The sequence below is a fragment of the Copadichromis virginalis genome, linkage group LG13 (assembly GCF_057382275.1).
Source record: "Copadichromis virginalis isolate Kocher_CV1m ecotype Utaka linkage group LG13, C_Virginalis_male_GT1.1, whole genome shotgun sequence".
Taxonomy (NCBI): domain Eukaryota; kingdom Metazoa; phylum Chordata; class Actinopteri; order Cichliformes; family Cichlidae; genus Copadichromis; species Copadichromis virginalis.
This window is the reverse complement of record NC_140630.1, coordinates 10343613-10366590: the sequence shown is the minus strand read 5'-3', so window position 1 is coordinate 10366590 and position 22978 is coordinate 10343613. Positions and strand designations below refer to the sequence as shown.

The following is a 22978-nucleotide window of genomic DNA, read 5'->3' as shown; positions in this document are numbered from 1 at the left end:
AATGCTTCCTGATGCTTCCAGATAGACGTCTTCTATCAATATACCGCTACACACAGAAGCCTTCACACTATGAGTCTATTTTTTTTTCTTTTGGCACACTTTCCAAAGCAAAATCTCCAAGACAGCAGCTTGAATTTCAAAAAAAAAAAAAAAAAATAACCCACTGTTTATAACTTTTTAATGGTACCCATAATGATTTTTTTGCTTACCCCATGTCACTGTGTGCTTTCTAGCTCCAAAAATCTATAGAAACAATGACTTTCCATATAAAAAAAATATTGCCGAGTACTTTCTACTGAGCCTACATGAAAAATATTATGTCAACAAGTCCTTCTGAGTTATAGAATGAAATTTCTATTGACTGCTAATGGTTATGCATTGCACACAAACAGTGTAGACTCAAGATTCAAACCATGAGTCATCAACTGCAGAAGTTTCTATAGAGATGAAATGTACATACATATTTAAACTGACTTGTTTTCAGTTTGCTGTCCTGCTTTATGAAACAATGTTTAAACGGTGAGGAAGAGGTAAGTAAGGAAAATAAAATATCCCATTGCACATCCTCCAGACTGAGCTGTTGATGCATAGCACGATGAATTCAAGTAGATCAGCACTTTCTGAAATACTCAAACCAGCCTGTCTGGCACCAACAATCATGCCACATGACTGATTTGATATTTACATTAATGAGCAAACAAACAAGTGTATCTAACAAAATGACCAGTGAATGTACAGTCATTCATCTAGTTAGGGAAAGTGGCAGTGATTGGGGGACAGTTTTTTTGGTTTTAAGGCAAAAAAATTAATATCCACCAATTCACTTTAATTTCAGGGAACTGACCTCTGAACTTTTCAGATTGAGTGAAAAAGACACACAGCTTAAAATACATCTGCCTGAGTTCACTATTAACATATAAAAGCTCAAAGATACCTAGTTTCTTGCAGAAAGCCCTGGAGATGAAAAAATACCCCTAGCAATGCAAGAAACGCTGTTTTCATTCTTTCTTTCTGTTGTGGGTTTCTCTATGGAAAATTACAGAATGCATTTCCCCTCATCTGACTGTATCATCTGAATATATTTTTATATAGCCCCGAGGAAGCAAAACTCAATAGTTTTTATTGCATGGTTTGATTATGACTTTCTTATTTACAGCCTTGGTGTTCATGTCATGCTGCAACCACCTCCATTTTTTCCCTTGTTATAAAAACAGTGACAGCAACAAGGAGAGAGGGAGGCTACGGCTGTTGCTCCTGTCATCTCACTTGATGATGGTTTAACTTTTCTCAAGTCGGCGACACGGTTCGGCATGTGACCATGGCAACCACAGAAACCATTTGGAGGGAAACGATACAGGAGCTATTTTTACCGGTATTATTGTCTGCTTCAGCCTATCAAGTTTGATTACACTGTCTGGATCCAAAAACAATCTTTATGACACTGGTTACAGCCTCCGTTTGAAATCTTCTATGTTAATATGTGTAATTAAATGTAGTTACGAGGGCTTTTCACGAGACCTCTTATGAAAATGAAAAAATATCTACAAAGGAGAAATGTTCATCATAAACTGCCAAACATATTCTCTGTTTTTATGCATGCAGGACATTAACTCGTCATGATGGGCTCTGTCAGTCACTCTGCATGTGTAGACATTCTTATAAACATAATAAATCAAGCACGACACACAATGGAGAGTTAATGCTTCTGCCACACTTGCCCCCTGTAGAGCAGAAGATCTGATTAGACTTTGGAGGCCTTTGCTCCATAAATTTGCATATTAATGGGAAGGGAAAAAAACTAATTCCCTTGAAACTACAATAACGCTTTCTTGACTTTAAAGTGTGGAAGAACATGCAGTTTAAAATGTGTGAGAACAAGGATGTTGACAAAAAGTAACTGATAATTAATGACCTCATTATCTTAATCAGTGACCTTGTTTCTATTAATTAGCTGGGCTGTTATTGCAAATGTGGCAGAAAATCAAAACATACTATGTAATTCAAACCTACAGTAAAGTACAGTAATACCTCAAATGTCACATGATTACCTGTTAAGATGATTTTAGCAATTAAACTAGAATTCTGGTTTTACTGTATGAGACAAAACTGTATTATTATTAATAAAGGGACTTGAACATACCAAATACAGGCCAGCCAGTGAGCAGCCAGTCCAAAAACACACACCAGCAGCACCAGGACCGCTGCTCCGTACTCAATGTAGTGATCCAGTTTACGAGCTACCCGACCCAGCCGGAGAAGCCGAACCACCTTAAGTGAGCTGAATAGACTGCTGATGCCCTAAAACAGGAGAAAAGTACACACAACAAAGGCAGGTATCAGAAACTATTTTTCAAGATCTTTCAAACTGATATGATTTTACGTCAAGCTCTAGTGAATAATATCCAGCACTTTACTTTATCTACAATAATTGTTCTGCACTAATACAAAGCTTTTCTTTTAGAAACGCTGTTTATAAAAACATTTAAAACACATAATATTACACTGTGTTCTTGTTGGCATCCATGGATACCTTGTAGAGTAAAAAGTAACCAATGGTTTGATGAGCAGGTTGCTGTTTGGTTACGCTCATCTCACAACATTTCACATGTGTCAGGTGGAGGTGGAAATGTACCACAGAGTGTAGTGGTTACAAAAAAACAAACAAAAAAAAACAGGTAATTACCAAGTAATTTGTCTTTAAGTGTTAATATAATTTAAATATTTGTTGCTACTTTGGAGATATAATTTATACAACTGCATTATAATGTATTCATAAGTTTTAGCCAAATTTATTTAAACTCTTGAATTGTTAAAAAAAAAAAACAATCTGCAAAGCCTTGCTTGCTATAAAAGCTATTTAACATGTAACATTTCAGCAGAATAATAGTTAGAGCAATAGCATTAGCAAAGTCTTTAAAAATTTCTTTACAAACGTTCACCAAATGTACACATATTTTTCTTTGGTCATCTACTTCACACTAGTAGTGGCTATATTCCCCACTAACAGCATGCACCACCCACTGTTTGTTAATCAGTGATATAAGGTAATAAATCCTAATTAACAAACATATTTTAATCTGTATCTGTTCAAACATGCAAAAGTAGCAGTGGAAATCCGAAAATGAAATAAGATTCAGTGTTCTACTGTGTAATGATGTAATGATATATCAGAATGCACAGAGTGAAAAACAAAACCTGAGATGCATTTTAAAGAATAAATATGAGTGTTTATGAACCATAACGTTACAGCAAACACAAAATACACAAATAAGACGAGGAATAACAAAAGACTCCAAGCATCTGCTCAGCTGATTTTGAAAACATTTATGTAAAATGAGATTAAATTTTGCAACTTCCTTCAATTACATATCCGGCAGCTAAATGTCTGCTCAGCTTAACTGTATGCTGAAGCACCAACACAGTGATTCAGACAGACAACTGCAATCGCATCAGTCTCCTTTGCAGTTCAGTGCTAGTGTCATAATGCAAGTGTGTGTGTGTGTGTGTGTGTGTGTGTGTGCACGTTCAGTCAAAGATATTGATTTTGCTAATGTGCTGTGGTCTGCAATGCCAGTACAACTGCAGTGCTCGCTGTCACTTGATCTGATCTAGCTGCCTGCCAGACACCTCAGGTTCTCTGAAATCACTTTACAGCTCTGAGCTCTGCCATGATTTAATTATCAGTGCAATCGTGCTTCTGAGTTCTGCTGCAAACTCTACAAGCACAAGTTGGAAGAAAACTTTGCCAGTGAAGAGATACGAGAGAGATTTAATCAAAGGACAAGCTGGTAGATGTGCTTATTTGCCTTTTTGTGGAGATGCACTTAGATTAAATCATCATGTCTGTGCACTAAATATGGCAGTAGAGCCACAGTTATTCCAAAACACGCATGCCAGCATTAGAGCTCATCCATGATCACAGGATATCTTGTTTGTTTCAGTTAGATTTGATTTGTGGTTTTACCCAGAGTAATTACATTTTATGATGGATTTACACTGCCTCATAAAATGTATACCAACCTACTGGGGGCTGAAGGACAATGTGATTGGATGCTCATGTTGCTGATGCTACTGCAGTTTGGTGCAAGTGGAAACAGCACTGAGTAAATTAGAGTGATTAAAGTATACTCGGTTCTTGTTGTGCAGCTTAGTTTAAGATATCATGTAGAAAAACTAGAAATTCGCACAATTAGATTTAGTTTAATGTCTGAAAATTGAAAACTGGATTTGAAATACTTCCATTTCCTACACACCTGACAACCACGCAACTTTTTTAATACAATCTACTCTCACAACTAGGATTCTGTGGTATTTACATTTTTACGTAAAACTAAATGGACATTGCCGTGAGATTGCCTTTATTTTGCATGATTTGGGACAAAGCAAACGGTTCAGGTATCACTGAAGAAAAAAATCCTAGTGTTATAATAATATTCAATTTGTTTGCTGGGATGAGCCAAGAACACTACAGTTTAACTGTAACATAAGATATATTTTTCACTAATAATTTCTTTAAAACAAGCTTTTTATAGATAAAGTTTACTCTTAATAAAACTAATAATAAATAAATTCTAAAAAATCTCAGATGTGTAAAACAATGGTTGAATGTCATTTTATCCAATAGATAACAGCCGTTTTTGTTTTTAAATTTAAGCTTATCATTTTAAAAAAAAAGGCACACTGTTGTTATCTCGTGTAACCGTTTAATTGATCTGGTCTTGCATGTGTCAGGTACATAATTAATTTCATATGACATTAATTTGGCAGCTGTAGCAACACTAAAAAGTTCAATATTAAAATACGTGGTAAAAATTCTAGTTTCTGGCTGTCATAGTCCTCAGTTTTTTGGGGGGGGGTTCTTTCTCTGTCGGTCTTTTGTGTCTCTGTCAGTCTCCTGTGTCTGTGTGTTTTATATCTTTTTTTAGCTGCTTCATGTTTTATTATAAAGGTTATTTCTCATGTGGCTTACTTCCTGTCTGTGTTCCTTTCTCACCCTTGTTATAGTTTGGCATAGCTCACCTGTGCTTCATTAGCCTCTGAACCCGGTTATAAATTTTGCTCTCCCTCAAGTTTTTGGCTGCATTGCTTTCCTTGACCCGGAGTTGTTAGGAGATTTAGTATTTGTCCTTTTGCTCTTTTGCAGTTTCCTGAATTTTCCTGCAGCAACTTTTGTTGTAACATAATTCTGCAAGTTTCAGTAAAAAGCCTTTTATTTAACTTCCTAACAGTGTGCAGGTTAATGACCACCTTAACCTACAGACTGGATCTATTTCAGAACTTTGCCCTTAAACTCAACTCTAAGGTAGCCAGTTAAGTAATGAAAGCCATCAGAGATAGCTAACGGCAAGAGGTGGTTCTTATACAATGTATATGTGGTATATATGTATACCACTCTATATTAGAAACACACTATCTTAAAAGACATTTTTAATCCCAGGATGACTCTTGTTGAAAATTTAACTATAGTCAGTTTGTCATAAATGATTGCTGATGTGAGGACTCAATCTGCTCTTGTGCAATTTTAATGAACCTCATTTTTAAATATTGCATAAGACAATCCTGGCATTAAAAAGCTTTGCAGAGAGAGCGAAAAAAAACAAGAATCCCATATCTTATCTTGACAGTTCATGCATTTATACTGCCATATCCTCGTTGAGAACATTGTGCACCTATTATAATTGTTAAGGCCTGATCGATGTGTGAATGTGTGTCTACAAGTAAAATAAAAACACATTCTATGATATTCTAATCAAACTGAAGCCTACTTGAGTGACAGCTCGGTGGTTCCAATTCTTCCCATCACGTTCCATGCATGAACACAGGCAGAAGAGGATGGGGGGGCCATGCAAACAGAATGGAAGGATAAAAAGAAGAAAACAAAAACGAAGCACAAGTAAGAGAAAACATACTTGATCATTGGTAAGCGATGAATAAACACAGTTTAAAAAAAATCAACATTCAATAATCAAACAAAAGGAAACACAAAGGAACATTCTTATCTGTGTTTTGAAAGTGTTTACAGTGCAAAGCACGCACTCAAAGCTTTATTATTTCAAACCACTTGCAACATGAGGTGGTCCATTTATTGTAGTTTTGGGTTATCGCCGAGTGAAAAACCAAATCGGTCAGTGTTTCAAATTGCCAAGAATAACTTTGACAGCGGCTCCCCGTTAATGAGCTTCTCTTTTCTATTCGGAAACCTGTTGGGGGAAAACAGCCATCAAAGTTATTCATGTCAGCTGTTAAGATCTGCTGCAGCAGCAAGATGTTTCCATACCAGTTTAATAACACAGGCAATTGTTTGCTCACTCTCATTTACCCTTGCCAAGGATTGCCTCAAAGCAATTTGGAACAAATTGGAGTCACTGAGTTGTCGCAGAGACACAATGGAAGATGATCCTGAGTTTGCAGTCATGGCTTTGATGTCGGTTTACAGCCAATGCATCCATTACCTCCATTGCCGTATCACATTTCTTACTCACAGCAGATGCATACATAAGTGTTAGGCTGCACTGTTTCATGTAAGGCTGCATCAAATAATTATCTTCGCTGCTGCAGATGTTTTTATGAATTAGGTGGTAAATGTCAAGTCCGTAAAATAGTATCTCAAAAGAAAGTTCAAGTAAATAGCTCTTCTTTTTACTAGCTTTGAAATCTATATAAAAAAATTATAATTATATCCAACTGAGAAAACCACTGACCTTTGAATATCTGACATATTGTTTTGATAAACAGCTTATAAATGGATGACAATCACCTAAATGGATAATTATTTCAGAAGGCGACACTGTATCCATGGCAGCATAATAAGCAAATAATCACTTTAAAATGGAAAGAGTGAAAAATAAAAGTAACATATGTTACAGAATAAGGCCAGCAACACCTGACAAGCAGTGTTTAGTTGTCAGAGCTACATATCATATAATATTCCAGCTACGTCAATGGAATAGCAAGTGACGTCTTTTCAAGTGCATACCGAGCATGCTCAGTTTACAGTATACTGCACTGACTATACTGTGCAATGATTCTGTTTCTTAGACAACTGGATACTGCTGGATGCCATATGGTGAAATCGAAACACATGTATGCATGCAAGTTTTTCAGTTTTTGCATGAAAGACGACTGTTAAAGTTACTGAGGACTGACAAAATGTAACCAAACTAAAAGCACATCTTTGTAGCCTGGCTCATACATTTATTTCTAGCTATAAAATTAGCTTTTACATGTTTTTAGTATTATTTATGATTTTATCATTTTCTCTATGTTCAGTAATCAGTAAAGAATTTAAAATTGCATTAACCTGCATGAAATGCACACTATAAAATAACTGATTATTTCAGGTGAATTTTAAGGGATCTATAAAACCATTTCTTCAGTGTTTGTTCAGTTGCTGAATTAGTAGCCTAGGGAGTTCTGATCCCTAGTAGCGCTGTGCATCGGTTATAAAATAACCCCAATGCTTCCACTTCCCTGAGTATGTCGGGTCCTCTTGGGTCTCCGTTATGCAAATTTGATCATCAGAGGCCTCTTGCAAAAATCCGCTTGCTCTCTCAATTTCCTGTGACCACAAGTTCTGACTGATGCACCAAAAACAGTCGCTTCTGAGTTCCAGAGCTATCTGCTGCATTTGTATTCAGGAGAGTATAGTCAGCCAAAATGAGTCTCCAATTTATTTTGGATACAACACACATTAAATTCAATTCAATTTTATTTATATAGTGCCAAATTACAACAGCAGTCACATTAAGGCATTTTATATTGGACAGTAGAGACGCTATAATAATACGAAGAAAACCTAAACAATCAAACACTCCAGCTAATGTTTGACCTCAATGCTCAGTGAAAGAACACAATCCATGTTTGATCCCAATGACATTTCAATCTACTGTCAAACCAGCCAATATTCACAATTTAAATCTACAATTAATGATGCATTTACTTACACTGGCAGCAATTTATATAATCAACTGTCTTTTTTAAAAATAAACTAAGAAGAACTCTGTAGCTCTTTCATATACTTTCAAAAGATTTTGTCAATGACAAAATCTATTCAGACAGTCCATGGTTGGTTTAGTTTTTCTTTAATGAGCATCACACGATCAAATAACATCAGCATTCAAGCTACAAAAAGGTTGCTGCTTTTCCTTTCTACTGACCCCCCTGACTGCTCCGGTCAACTGAACTCGTCAGCATTTAGAATGCTGAATCGATGAAATACTAGAAAGGCTGAAATGCCTGATCTGCAAGCACAACTAAATGCTCTCTGTCCACCAATCAGCTTTACTACTGCATATCTTATACTGTGTGGGACACCCAACAGTGCGCAGTGAGAAACTGCGCCGTAAACTGCTATTACAGTGTTTTACACACATACACACCAAGAGATGTGGCACATATACACACACCGAGACACAAAATGATACACTAATATAATGAATACTGGCAGGACTTTAAAGTGCCACGTTTGTTTGAGGGGGGGTAAAAAGATCTCCAGATACATTTACGCCAGATTCTGAAGCTGCGTTTTCTCCTCGGACATCTTTAATCACAGAGAGCTAAACATGTAAAATATTTTACATGTAAACCTTCCTTCAAGCTATTTTTTCTCTTTATTCTAAATGCAGATGAGAAATGGTATCACGTAATAGACCAAATAACCTTTTTTCCCTTCAGAGAACCAATCAAAGTTAGGCTTTTAACAAACCTTCCTTCATCACATTATGAAACTGAAATTTATCCATTAAAAATGGACTAACTCAAAGTGCTTGTCTGGTAGAATGGCACTATTTCCCATGATTATTCAACTGTCATTAGGTGTTAATGGCTTTAGGGCATCAGTGACACAGTGGAGCACTGGCGAGTGGCCGAGTTCAACAGTGTTAACGCTCCTTCCTCAAATTAAAATGTGCCAATTATCTCGAGATCCTGTGATGGCTCTCCAGCAAACACTCATCACTATAGTGGAACATTTATTCACAAACAAGCATATTATTAAGCCGTTCATTAAAACTTGTTTTTTAATGTTCCTACCCGAAATAACAACCAGTGAACAGGTTCTGATACAGAGTAGTTGATAATGTGGTTAAATGGCTGCATGGTAACCTAATAACCTGTCCATCAAATCATTATTTACAGGATTTTAATTTGATTTTAACAGTAAAATTATTTTTCCGTTGTTTAATCTTAATGTGAAGTTGCTGTTGATGGCTCTGAGAAACCAAAGTAAGAAAAGTCCTGATTGGTTTAGAGGGCTTACAGTACATTTTCACATTTTAGAGAGGGTCATAGAGCTGGCACCACATGCTGTAAAGAATATATCACAATCATCTCACAAACTTTGGATTAAAGTTCATTTTAACTGTTAAATCTTTACATTGGCTGAAGAGTAGTGATGATCGCTTAGCAACAAACTTATTTAGATATATTTAGATCCAATAACTAAGATCCAACTAAGAGTCTCGAGCATTTGTTTATCCGCACAACAACATACACTGTTCTTAGGGTGACTGATGAGAGAATAAGCAGCAGAGAATGCAGCAGTAATCTGATGCAAAGTGATGCACTTATCACCAGCAAAGTCTTCATCTTTAACAGCCATGTATGTAATCTAAGTCCCTTCTTGTGAGAAGTTTGCAGCAAGAGAACATGATAAGCGGCTGCAGTCACTGTGAAGCGCATGCCAGCATCAGTGCTTAATCTACTCCGATAAACCATTTAGTGTACACCTTTCAGAGTAACACCTATCCAGATGTTTTATATTGTGTTTGCTGCCCTATAGGAAAGAAACAAAGGCCTGGTTCATGCAATGTTATCTTTCCCCCATTGTTACTGCAGAGATGCATATGTCAAACTACTAATAAGAAGACATGGAAGCTTAAAAACTTTCTTAGAGATCAGTTATTACACAGTGGAAAATTAATTTCATGCTTTAATATGTTAATATATTTGTGTATTTCCATGTTGTTTAAAGTGAAATTTAAAAAAATAAAATAACGGTGGATAACATGTATTTCAAACATCACTGTTAAATGATGAATTCAGTTTGACTGAAGAGAATCAGAATTAACCACAACATTAAAACCACTGAAAGCTGAAGTAAGATGCATTCATCATCTCATTACTACTCAATATTCTGCTGAAAATCCTTAAATCCTGGCATTCATGTGATTGTTTCCATCTTAAAACATTCTTGCAGGTCTAGCATAAAGGCACTCCCTGACAGCTGTGTCCTCCTCTAGCAGCAAACACCTTTCGGGAATAGCTTGGGAGAACACTACAAAGAGTCTAAGGTGGCATCCAGAGAGGAATCGACATGGCAGCCAGAAATTCATTGACAATTAGTGACTTCAAGTGTAACAACGGGCAAAAAGACCAGCTCTAAGACAAGGATACAACAGCGAAGGATACTGTTGATTTACTGATGACAGATGGTAAACACATCAGGGGCCTACTACCTAGGCAACCGGAGGCTGGAATGATCACCAGTGACAAAATGTCACCTACAAAGTGACGCGTGACAAGCTAATCACTTAAAAACCCCTTAAAGCACCATCCTCTGAGGTACCAGACATGACGGACACCACCAAAGGTCCATATGGCTGATGGCTTTTTATTTTATCACCAGTTTAGAATAATTTGCTTGTTACTTCAAGGTGTTTCAAGACGTTATTTAGACTGACCAACAGTCTAAAAGGATTAAATCTAAAATGATATGCATTCATATTCCTTGATTAGTAGAAAATGGGGAAACAGCCAGTAACCACTTAAAAATACCTAAAAATAATACATTCAGTTTCTGCCAGGTCAAGACAGTCCAACTGTTTTGTTTACTATGAGCCAAAGCAAAGAAAAACAACATCTGCTATTATTTGGGAGTCAGGTTTCGAATCAACAAATCATTTGAGCCATACGCACAGTGCTGCACTCACCTCATCTACATTCTCGAAGGCGTTGATGACATCATATGGCAGGCATGACAGCAGGTCAATAACAAACCAAGTCTTAAGGTAATTCATTCGAATCAGCTTGGGGTCTGAGATGACCTCACCGGCAGGTCCAACAAATGTGGTGTGGAAGTTTAAAACTATGTCCACCAAAAAAATGACATCCACAATGCTGTCTACCACCAGCCACGTGACGTTGTTCTGCTTCATCTTGAAGGAGACATTGTAGGGCACCATGATGGCGGTGTAGAAGGTGAGGATGAGGATAACCCAGTCCCATGTGGTCTTGAAGAGGCAGTAGTGCAGGATGATGTGAGGTGGAGTTTTGGGAGTCTCCTGCTTGTACTGAGGTAGGATATCTGAGCCGAGCTGCAGAACCTGCACAAAAAACCCAGTTAATATGTGAAGCTCAGCGCAGACAGGTAAATTGCCACAATGGGGAGCCAAAAATGCTGCAGCTAAGGTTTGCTAATCCTTTTAGTGACTGAAGTTCACCTGCTCATGAAAAATGTGTCCAAAGTTAGCTCTTGTTCATTTACTCCGTTTTCCCTTTCATACACAATATTCATATTTTTATTAGATTTTCACCTACTAATGACATTTAAGCACCATCTCACATCTGTGGACATTTTATTTCCTACAGAATGTAACACTATTTAACTTCAACAGTGGAAAAAAAATCTGAAATTAAATCCAATGAGCGAACCTTACCTCAGCGAGGCGGGAGTGCTTGTGGACGTTCTCTCCTTTGTGAACCGTGGGCTGCAGCTGTTGTAAGACTCCTCTGCTGCTTGTTAGAGCACGAGTCAGCCGGGCGAACTTTCCCCAGCCTGATCATTAAACACGGATAGAAAGCAAATTTTCAATATGAGTCTTGATACTTCAGATTTTTCCAGGGGCTACAACACGCTTTCGCTGCTTGTAGAGTTGTGGCTCTGAAATCACTTTTTTCAGTATTGAACATTTGCTCAGCATCTGCTACGTATGCATATTAAAGCTTGATTATTATCTGGGTATGCAGGGCATCAACAACTTCAACAAGCTTCAGATTTCAGTTTGAATAAATTCATGATTCCTCACTTTTACAAAACACGGTTTCAAGGCTCCTGATACAAACTGCCCAGCAAAAGTCTTATAAGCCAAATAGGACAGAACATGATAACAGCCTCTGGGTTTTAAAAAACTGTTAAGTTCTTGGTCCAGGCGAATTAAAGAAAAGTTCATCATAAAATGTTAGTCAACCACTGACAGGATGTGGTTTTCTATAGTCCTGTGTTTAATTTTTTAAGTTACCTTCATGGACATTGTCAGACCACCTGATCATATACGATCTCATGAGATCATGAGTATAGGTCTGTTTATATCTTCTGTCATATGCTTAGAAACATACATTATCATATAGTAGCTTGGAGAACCACTTTTAGCAGCAATAACTTGAAATGTGTGATCAGTCAGTCGCATCTTTGAGGAGGAATTTTGACCTACTTCTCTTTACAATGTTGCTTCAGTTCATTGAGGTTTGTGGGCATTTGCACAGATCTGTTACGTTCCCATCACAGCTTTTTAGGCAGGTTGAATCTGGCCTTCGACTGGACTATGGCAGTTTGTCATAGATTTGCTGCTATGAGTGGGATCACTGTGCTGTTGCATGACCCAGTTTTGACTATGCTTTTACTGTCTGACAGACGCTCTCACATTTGACAGTAGAATACTTTGGCATAATGAGGAGTTCATGGTTGAGCAAGCTGCAAAACAAGCCCAAATCATCACCCCTCCATCACCGTGCTTGGTATGAGGTATCTGTGCTGATATGCTGTGTTTGCTTTCACCAAATGTAGCACAGTGCATTATGGTCAACGGACATTGTTAGAGAACTTCTGCAGTTTGCTCAGATGTAGGTTTGTAAAACCTAAGCAGTGCTGCCATGTGCCTTTTTAGAGAGAATAAGCTTTTTCCTGGCAACACTTCCAAACAACCTGTACTTCTTCAGGCTTTTTCTAATTATGCAGTTGCGAAGTTTAACATTTAACATGCTAACCGAGGCCTGTAGAGTCTAAGACAGGGCTGCCCAATCCCAGTCCTCGAGAGCTACTACCCTGCAGCTTTTAGATGCATCCCTACTCCAACACAGCTGAATCAAATGGTTTGATTACCTCTTCAGCATGCCATCGTGTTTGGCAAAGGCCTGATAACAAGCCATTCATTTGATATGGGTGTGTGGGAACAAGGATGCATCTAAAAGCTGCAGGACGGTAGCTCTCGAGGACCGGGATTGGGCACCCCTGGTCTAAGATGAAGCCCTTGGATTTTTGCAGTTTCTCTTAACGTTACACGGTCTGACCTTGTGTAAATTTGCAGGTACGTCTGCTAATGGGAAGATTGTGGCATTGTGTACACACACAAAGCTGAATGCTCCGGGCCAGAAAAAAACGTTTCCTGTTATAGAGGTGGTCACACTTACTGATGATCAATTAATCAAGTGAATTTGATTAGCAGCACCTGGCTGCTACTTACCGTCTTAATTTCTGTGAAAACAGTAAGGGTATACTTACTGTACTCATACAAAAATCAGAGTCATGATAGACATTTTTAAGAAGGGATATTTGTGCACAAACATATACAGTGCAACTTATTGTGTGTTTTGTTTTTATTTCCACAAATCTATCAGGTCGAAAAATGGATCATATCACACAATGTTTAGATTTCTGCATCTTTTGGTCAACAAAATTGCGTGGGTGGCTTTGGTTCACTCTCATTAATGTTGTTTATGGTCACAGCAGGCTGCTGTTTTCAGCAAAAGCAGCCTACTGGGCACCAAGCAGCAGACAGACAAAGTTAGCCACTGGCTGGTGTACACTGTTGAGGATTCAGAATCATAAATTTCACTAAAGAGTTGGTGAAAACTAAAAATAGAGCACAGATGAGTGGAAATATTGGACCTATGTCCAATTAATTAAATTGTGAATTAAAGGATGAATCCTAATTATTAAAAATACCACTCCCTCTCTGCTACATGTGGAAACCGGCAACTGCTAGTTAGTTTAGTGCCCTATAGTGCACATAAATTTATTTTTTATAGTGATGAAATGCATTTGTCCATCAACCCTCCAAACGCTGTTTTGGCAGTATGTTACTACAGTCTCCAGTATCAGTGCAGGGAACACAAACATACATGTCTTTTCATCCTACCTGTTGATGCTCAAGCCTGAACTATAATTTCAGTTTCATGTTAACGACAAACCCCGTTTTTGCCCCTATTACTGGATGCACTCTTGCACTAATTCATGTTCTATTTTATCTGTCTAACACTCATACAGTCCAGTGAATAACTTTTTGTGCTGTGTACTGATAACTATGAAGATGAGGCACATTTGACTGGTGAATGGTGAAAGCAGGCAGACTGATTTGACTTCTACCTCTGAAGTAGATCATACGGGTCTATCGTGTGTAGTGGAAAAATAGATCTAACAGGATTTTACAGACTCATGTGGCGCCCAAGTATGGATGTACATTCTTTTTTTCCCCATTTTACCTCCTCTCACCCTGTCTGATAAAAATGTGAAGTTAAACAAATTAAATTTGCCCAGAGTCTAACCTTTGGAAGAATCGTCTTCAATAGGCTGTTTAAAGGCTGTGATGTCGCTGAATGTGCAGAGAAACAGGACCACTTTTTCTTGTTCATTACGAATGGGAGCAATCTTCACAAAAAACCAAACAGGCGTCCCTGAAAGTACAAAGAACAGCACACATTTAGCTTCATCACCTGCTTCTTATAAAGGGAAAGAATCAGTGTGTGCATATAGCATAGTAGGAATCTTGATGGCCTTTCAAAACTTTGCATGTTACACCAGCAACAGGAAACAAACAACCCCACATTTTGCTGAGGAAGGCTCCTCTGGTCTGGCTCTCAACCAATTAGTACATTTCTAGAGGTAGAAATGTTCTTGGCTGCCTTTGAACTCTGCTGTATGTTACAGAGGCTCTGAATACATTTGCATGATGAGGAGACTGTGGAAGTTTTCTCTTTTCTCGCATGTAGAGTCGCTACTCACTGTTTTTCTTGTACATCAGTATTTCAAACGAGTTCATCTCATAATTCTCAAATGTTAGTCGCATTTTTTCCGTCGTGTCCTTGTCTGTGAGCTCCCCATACATGAAGCTGGAAAACACAAAGGGAAATAACAATTTGAAATCTTAAAAGAGAAGCAGCTTTCTCTCTTTTACTAAAAGGGTGGTGAGAAAGGTTTGAATGGGAAAATATCTTCAGTGTTAGATTACCTTGTGATATTTTGTTCTTTTGGCTTAAAATCAAGCACTGCTTTGACAACTTTTTGTGTCATTGCATTTACCTTTAAATCATGCCTCGGTCAGGATTTCCTCTCAGTTTCACCTCAGTTATAAAAAATGATATCTAAACTAAGCAGACCAAGCTGTGTAAAATATCAAGTGGGTTAAAATTCATATAAATGTATCCTGAAAACATAAAAAGACAAATGCAGCCCTGGATGCTCATTGGCCAAATGCAAATTAAACCTGAAGATGGGTTAAGCAACCACGAACACTTTTAAGCACACTACAGAGACATTCATCTCACTTTACTTATTAGTGCCAGCCTCAGTAGCAGCCTGCTCCAGCGTGATCTAAATATAGTCTGTTATGAAATACAAAAGGAAGGCTAAATTTAATGAGACTAAATTCTGATGCTGCAGAGACTTTTCAGACCAGCGCTTGATGTAACATCAGTGACGAATGTCCTCATCTCACACCTCCCGTCTTTCCCCTGTGCGGGGAGGAGAATGACATTCTTCAAAGAAGAATATGTAAAAGCAATTCCTCAAATCACTTCATCATCATCATCATGTGTGTTTATAGAAGGATGTAACTGATGTGCAAAAAGAGCTCGTTATTAGACTCTGGAGAAATGAGCATACATCTTATGTTTGAGTCATCTTCAAAAACATTAAAAATCCATAATGTGAATGTTTTATGAGCTCATAATAAGGCACAGGATTTTTTTTTTTTTTTTTTACATCAAATAAAAATAACTTAAACACCAGGATGATTAAAGGTGCCGGAATATGTCTGAAGAGAAAGTGGCTACTACCTAAATGACTGTTTTTTTTAAATGGTTCAGATTAAAAAATAAAATTGATCTGGAAAGTGATCTTCCAGTAGAGAACCAATGGACACAGCTAAAAAAAACTGCAAAAAACCCCCCAGAGTATCGACTCATGTAAAGAAATGCAGCATATATGAATTATTAACATGAGAACTGTGTAAGCTGCTGAGTATATAGCCAGTGACTCTATTCCTAACATACAGCAATGCATAAAAAGACAGTGTTGTATAGTTATCTTCCATAAGCAGTTAAACACTGGCAGTAACACCAGCGCTGCCAGGTTTTAATGAAATAGCTGGTTTTTGTTTTGCTTCTTGCTTGGCTCAGATTCAGCCTTTATGACCATGTTGAGGGCTGAGATATATCAAATTTTCTGCTTTCACAGTCACTGCCATGGGAAAATCACTTTATTACTGTGGTCATAATAGCCTTTTATACAGCTGGAGTATTGTAATTATGTATTTCATTGCCAGTTAAAATATATATATTTAAGAGAGGTTGGCACAAGAAACTGTAGTTTCAACCTGAAAGTCTTTTGTTTTTTAATAATACCTTTTTTTTCCTTAATTATTTGTGTTTAATGTAACTTTTTAAAGTATTTCTTTGTGTAAGAATAATGCCCCATTTAACATGATAAAATTAGACGTTTTTAGAGATTCTTCTGACAAAGCAGTAAAGCACCAGGAAATCTATTCTTCTTCTTCTTCTTTTTCCCACGCTAATAGTGTTTGTGCCACAAAAAACTGTAAAAAAGTATTAACGTTGATGATATTTTTCAAAATTTCCACCACTACTCAAGGTTTCAAATCCCTTCTCTCGGGATAAATTAAATATTGATAACTATAAAATAATAATAACCGAAAAAATAATCTCAAAGAAAGGAGGCGATGCTAGTGTGTGCCGCTTTCCTAACATCTCCCTACAGCAAGACTACCTCACAAAATGCTTACCCTGTGATTTTATAAGGCCTATAAACAGCCCCTATTGGGTGTTGCTAATAGATCAGCAGTTGGCTTTTGTCATACATATTTAATAGCAATTATTTGCCTCTGTTTAGTTCACCAAGATCCTGCTTTAGACTTAAGAAATCCCCACAAAGAAATACAGGAATAAACGTGTGAAGAAGTGTAGCTACAAAGAAACAGGAATAACCAATAAAATGCAGAAATAGAGAAATGCAAGTTTATATACGGAAATGTTTTGTTTCATTAATTCGTTCACTGATAACTACTAATCACCGATTCCTCTTTTTACGCTCATCCTCACTCTTGTGAGCCGTTTGATAGTAAGTGCTCAGTATGATCTTTTCACCACAATAATTAAGTAATTAGTGATGAATATATCTCTCAGTGTGTTCTCCTACAATTCATTACTACCTATTGCAGAAATAACGCATTAGTGATTTATTAATTATCAGGTTTCCTCCCTCACTCGTTTTCTGCTTTCCATCAAAGACATTTGGGAGATTTTAAGTTTGTTTGTCTCCCTCTTTCAAACAGAAGCCTGCACTTGATTTACCGACCTGATATTAAACCACAACAAACCATTACACATTGGCTTCAATATTTGTATTGGCGAGTGCTCTGCAGCTTATGTTTGGGCACCCGAGGGTCTAAATCAGTAATAGCCGCAGTGCTGGCTGTAACAAACACCATCTCCCGCAACAGATGAAATCTCCCACGTTTTTCAGATTTGGCAGCACCAACTGTTTCACTGGGATCCTATTAATATGGTGGTTAGTGGCATCCTTATTGTAGGCACAACAAACACAAGTCCTGAAATGATTTACTCACTCCAATAACCTTTTATTCCTTTATGTTTATGTATATCTACAGGTTTACCATTATAGTCGGTGATGCAAAGGCAGTTTCAGCTGTTACAAGCTGATTACATCACAGATTTGTGTCTGGTTTCCGGCTCTGTGGCGGTGCAAAAAAACCCAAAACAATCTGCTAGACTGTGTTTAACTATGGGAATATCATATCAGATCTAATTGAGTGGTCTGTGTAATTTGAACTTCCTCTGGTGAGATGCTCTGGCAAAAAGAATTGATTCTCCTGTCAGTTGGGTCTCGTATAAAGCCAGGCCTTTGACATAGCAAAGTTAGCCCCACAGTGTCACTAATAACTGTGTATCCACATCTTAATTGTTAGGTTTAAGCTGATAGTTGTATTTTTAGGTTTGAATTTGTGACAAATAAATCAAAAACTGATCACTCGGCTCTTCAGCCCTGCTAGAGACGCGGCTTTATAGACAGCATTATCAATCCCATGTCAAGCCCAGCAATTTGGCCCAGACTGAAATATCCCACCAATATTGCCATGAAATCTGTTCTGATCCCCTGACTTTTCCTACAAATGTGTCATTGAAGTTGGCATTTATGATTGGGAGTGTTAGGTCATGTCTCCTACCGGATTAAACATAAATAAACTCTGGTGATCCTTTAGGTTATAATGCAGGAGGAACAGCAGTAGTGGTTTTTGCATGTTTGTCACACTTTTTGTTTACAAATTATTACAAGTTCAGTTTCACTAGCAACACCCAGCACTGATTACTGGCAGACCTGTTGAATCAAGAAAACTTAAAAGTGAAGTACACTAAGAGATCTCAAAACACAACACATCATGCCAGAATTTAAAGAATTCAATATAAAAGTCATTGTAATCTCTTGGTCTGGAAAGGGTTACAAAGCCATCTCTAAGGATTTGGGACTGGAAGCAAACACGGTGGGAGCCATTATCCACAACTGGAGAACACTTCATAGAGACCAGCCTACCAAAATTACTCCAAGAGCACACTGACGACTCATCCATGAGGTCACAAAAGAACTCAGAATATCTAAATAACTGCAGGCCTCACCCTCAGTTAGGATCAGTGTCCATGATTAAACAATAAGAAAGAGACTGGGCAAAAATAGCATCTATGGAAGAGCTCCAAAGCTGACCAAAAAGAACAAAGAGCCTCACATTTGCCAAAAATGTCCAGCCATCAGTTCATGCTCTGAAGCTCAAGCACACTCGAGTTATGCAGCAGGACAATAATCCATAAAACACCAGAAAGTCCACCTTGACAATCCTGCAGTGTGGCTGAATTAAAACAATTGTCTAAAGAACAATGTGCAAAAATTTCTCCAAAGCAATGTGAAAAACGGCCAGTCACAAACACTTGATTGCAGTTCTTGTTGTCAAAAATGGCACAACCAGTTGTTAAAAGAGCAGTTAAATTTTCACACAGGCAGGTTTGGATAGCTTTTTAACCCCCTAATAAATGAAAATATCATTTAGAGTGTGCACTTTGTGTTTACTCAGGTTATCAAGGTTTAATTAAAGTGATAAGATGATCTGGAATATGTAAATGTACCTCAAGTACAACTTCACTGTACTGAACAACAAATCCCATTACTGCAGACGCTGCACCTGACCAGAAGCACCTCTTGCTATTTCATTAAAAAAATAACAGAAAAAACATTTGCATGTACTGCTGATGGGTGAATGTTCCTCTTATTCTGGTAATTAACAAGCAAATTTGCGAAGAAGTTCAATCTGAAAACACTACATATAGTCAGTTGTGGCATGTAGGGACTATTTGCAGTATAGGCTATATTTTCCATTTCAATTAAAATAACTCCAAATATTCATTAAAGGCAGATCTCTCGGATCACAAGCAACTACTGATTACATTATCCTCCTTAAATAAGGCTTTCCCACCTCACAACATCAGCGCGCTCTGCTTGGTGGTAGAAGGTGTAAATGCATAAAAACAAAGGAATTCACAGTAACTGCATCCATAACTAAAAATGGCTCCTATTGTGACAGAACTACATATTAAACTGTCTGATGTCGGATCAAACAGTGCCAACCCCATATAGATCTTTTAATCACAGGACCCAAAGTAATACCATACCTATGTGATCAAAGGATCTAAGTGAGGGCTCCACACATTTCTTTTTAAATGGAGAAATTTAAACTAACTTGATTAAACATAAAGTGTGAATATTTTAGCATTGCCAGGAGCTCATCGAGACAGCAGCGGCCATAACATGTTCTCAAAGTGTCACTGAACAATCTTATTTATTTATTGACGAGAAACAGCTGTAAAAAAAAGTTAGTGCCATAACAACTAAATGCTTGAGGGCTTAATGAAGTATTTTGAGTCTAAATTTAAAGTTTTCAGTAGTACAGTACAATACAGTACATTACCTTGTTCTAGGCCAGGTTCGTGTTCAGTGTTGGGTTAAAATCGTCTGTAAGCTCCAATTTTTTTTACTGATTCTTTGAATTTTCAGTACTGTAAGTGTAAAAAAAAAAAAGACATTCTGCTGAAGGAATACATTTTTACGTGCAACTTTTTGAGCTGTACGTTAGAAGAAAGAAATCACAGCAGTGCAAACAGTATCAAGTATCCCTGGAATTTGCACACGTTTAGTTGTTTGACTGCTGGACCTAACTGCACTTATAGCAGCCCATAACATTCAAATAGATCAAGTCTGAAGTAAATCTAATGTGTAGAGCTGCTCTCTTGGCGTATTTGTACGACTGGTTTTATGTTTTGTTTTTTATATTCTTTATACATCCCTGGCACTCATTCTAATGATGTCTTTGAATGAAGACAGCTCTTAATTAATCTACCAATTATGTGCTGAAAAATAGCCAAATTACATGTTAAGCCCTCCTTTTACATGATGTAGTTTTAGGTTTTGCCAACCCAGAGCCAGGCTATGTTAAACTTTTAGTTTTTAGTTCATTACTTCTCTGTAATTAACAAATAATTGTTAAAATGAACAAAGCTAATGTTTATGTTGGGATGTGTTCTTGAAATTCTCTTAATAAATTTAAATACGTATGACAGTTTCTTGTTTTTAGCTTTTAACGTACAATATATTAATAGATAGAGTTCCCTTTTGCCTACCTGCAGGTGCTGCTTTTCTGCATCACCTCTGCTCTGTGATACCCCGACAGCTTGCAGAAACCATCATTGCTGTAGACGATGGGCCAGTCCACTATCTGAGCATTTCCCAGGACAAAGTTGGTATCTGTTTTAGAGTGAACAGGAAATAAAAAGGGCAAATAACTCGCAGCATTTCCTAAAAATAGCATTGTAGTGTAACATACTTCAACTACAGGGTAAGGGAAAAGACCTGTATCTTAAACTGAAAAAGTAAAAAAGTTATTGACCACTATCCATCTATATCTGTATCTCTCTTTCTATTTTATAAGCATATGTTTATCTTAGTAATATCTATCATTAAAAAGATTGGTGACTTAAAGCAGTTTAAAGATTTTTATTAGAGTCCACGGTCGCCTACGGCTCATTAAACACTCAGGGCAAGTGTAAACAAATGTAACCAAACATAAACTCTTTGCTTATGCAGAAAGCATCCAACTATCTGCTTCATTAACTTGCTTCTTGGCAGTGCAAAAACAGGTTTTTATTGCTTTTTTATATTTACCTATGTAGAGTTTGTAACAGGCCTAATTGGCTGCTTAATGTGTGTGTGTGTGTGTGTGTGTGTGTGTGTGTGTGTGTGTGTGTGTGTGTGTGTGTGTGTGTGTGTGTGTGTGAAAAAGTAGTTATGTTTGCCATTAATTTATAGATATAGAAAACTGTAAATATCTGTATCTACCCTTTATGGAGAATAGAACACATTTGTTATCATGTGGCATATTTTGAATTATTCAGAGCAAAACGTATTTGTGGCTAAATGTTAATAAGCTTAAATAACCAGACTCGCATGCGTACTTGCTTCCATCCTTTTTTCAACCTGTCAGCAGTTATATAATTAGCCTACTCAAGCTGTTACTCATGTCGTAATACATTAAATAAACAGATAGATTTGCTATTTTTTTTATTTTAGGGGACATTTTAAAAAACCGAGATAAAGTACTACATTGTGCAAATGACTGCAGTGGGTTTTTCTGGGAAACTTTGAAAAACTCAGACAAATTTTAACATGAATATGTGTCACTTTTACAAATAACATTTGCATTTAAATGACAAATGAAATAACTTGTGCATATGCACATTTTGATATTTAAAATGAGGAAAAACATTACGCATATAATGCCTGCAAGCTAGCTCACACAATGACACAATGTTCTACAGGGATCAAAAACAAAGGAAGATTTTGGTGATTTTTATGGATAACATAATAAAATAAAACATACTATGTAGTAGTGGACATAGTGATTTTAGCTAAGATGAAAAACTAAACATACAGGCATAGACTATAACAATGTCACAACACTGAGGTAAAGGAGCAGGAGGGAAGGAATTCAAAACACTGGGTCACAAAACACAGTTTATATATCACATCTAAACACAAAAACACACGAATAATCACTAAAAGCATGGGGACGATGCACAGAACATTTCATGCCAACATGTTATTTTGCAGTGAACACATGTTAATGTTGGGATCCTGGGAGGAAGGAGGCATAAAAGGAGGCATCTGTTAACTCACTAATGGGTTGCAGCAAACATTTCAGATCTGAGCTTTGTAAATTAACAGCATTTGGTCTAGAACATTAAGTGTTACATTACAAAAAGAGAGACACTGACGGGGGGAATATGAGCAGCACGCCAAATTAAACTTCATAGTACCTGTCTGCCTATGTGACAGTGTCCAAACTGAAATGTTTGAAAAGAAAAGAGGGTTAACAGATTACAGAGAGAAACATGCACTGAATGTCAAACAAACAGAGACACGCTTGTGTTTAACTTGAGTAGCTGCTGATAGACATTTAAAGCAACTATCTGAAAAAAAACTATTCTGATTAAGTTAACACATTAGTGGCCACATGAGTGCAGATAAAAACAGAAACAAGCATGCAAACTTAATCACATTTATAACCCTGTGATCAATTTTTTTAAGCTTTGATTTCATCTTTAATAACTTCTGAGAGAAATATTTGCCACT

The 22978-nt window shown here is 37.2% G+C and overlaps 1 protein-coding gene across 1 annotated transcript in view; it reads right to left on the bottom strand.

The window, feature by feature from the left end:
- Positions 1–22978, bottom strand: part of kcnh1a (potassium voltage-gated channel, subfamily H (eag-related), member 1a) — a 64865-nt gene that overhangs the window by 34773 nt on the left and 7114 nt on the right. Inside the window, exons 2-7 of the mRNA XM_085477201.1 lie at positions 20971–21094; positions 14996–15102; positions 14539–14667; positions 11655–11773; positions 10929–11321; positions 2141–2298 (exon numbers count right to left, since the gene is read on the bottom strand). Coding sequence (XP_085333327.1) covers positions 2141–2298; positions 10929–11321; positions 11655–11773; positions 14539–14667; positions 14996–15102; positions 20971–21094 — 1030 coding nt within the window. The remainder of the gene's footprint in view (positions 1–2140; positions 2299–10928; positions 11322–11654; positions 11774–14538; positions 14668–14995; positions 15103–20970; positions 21095–22978) is intronic.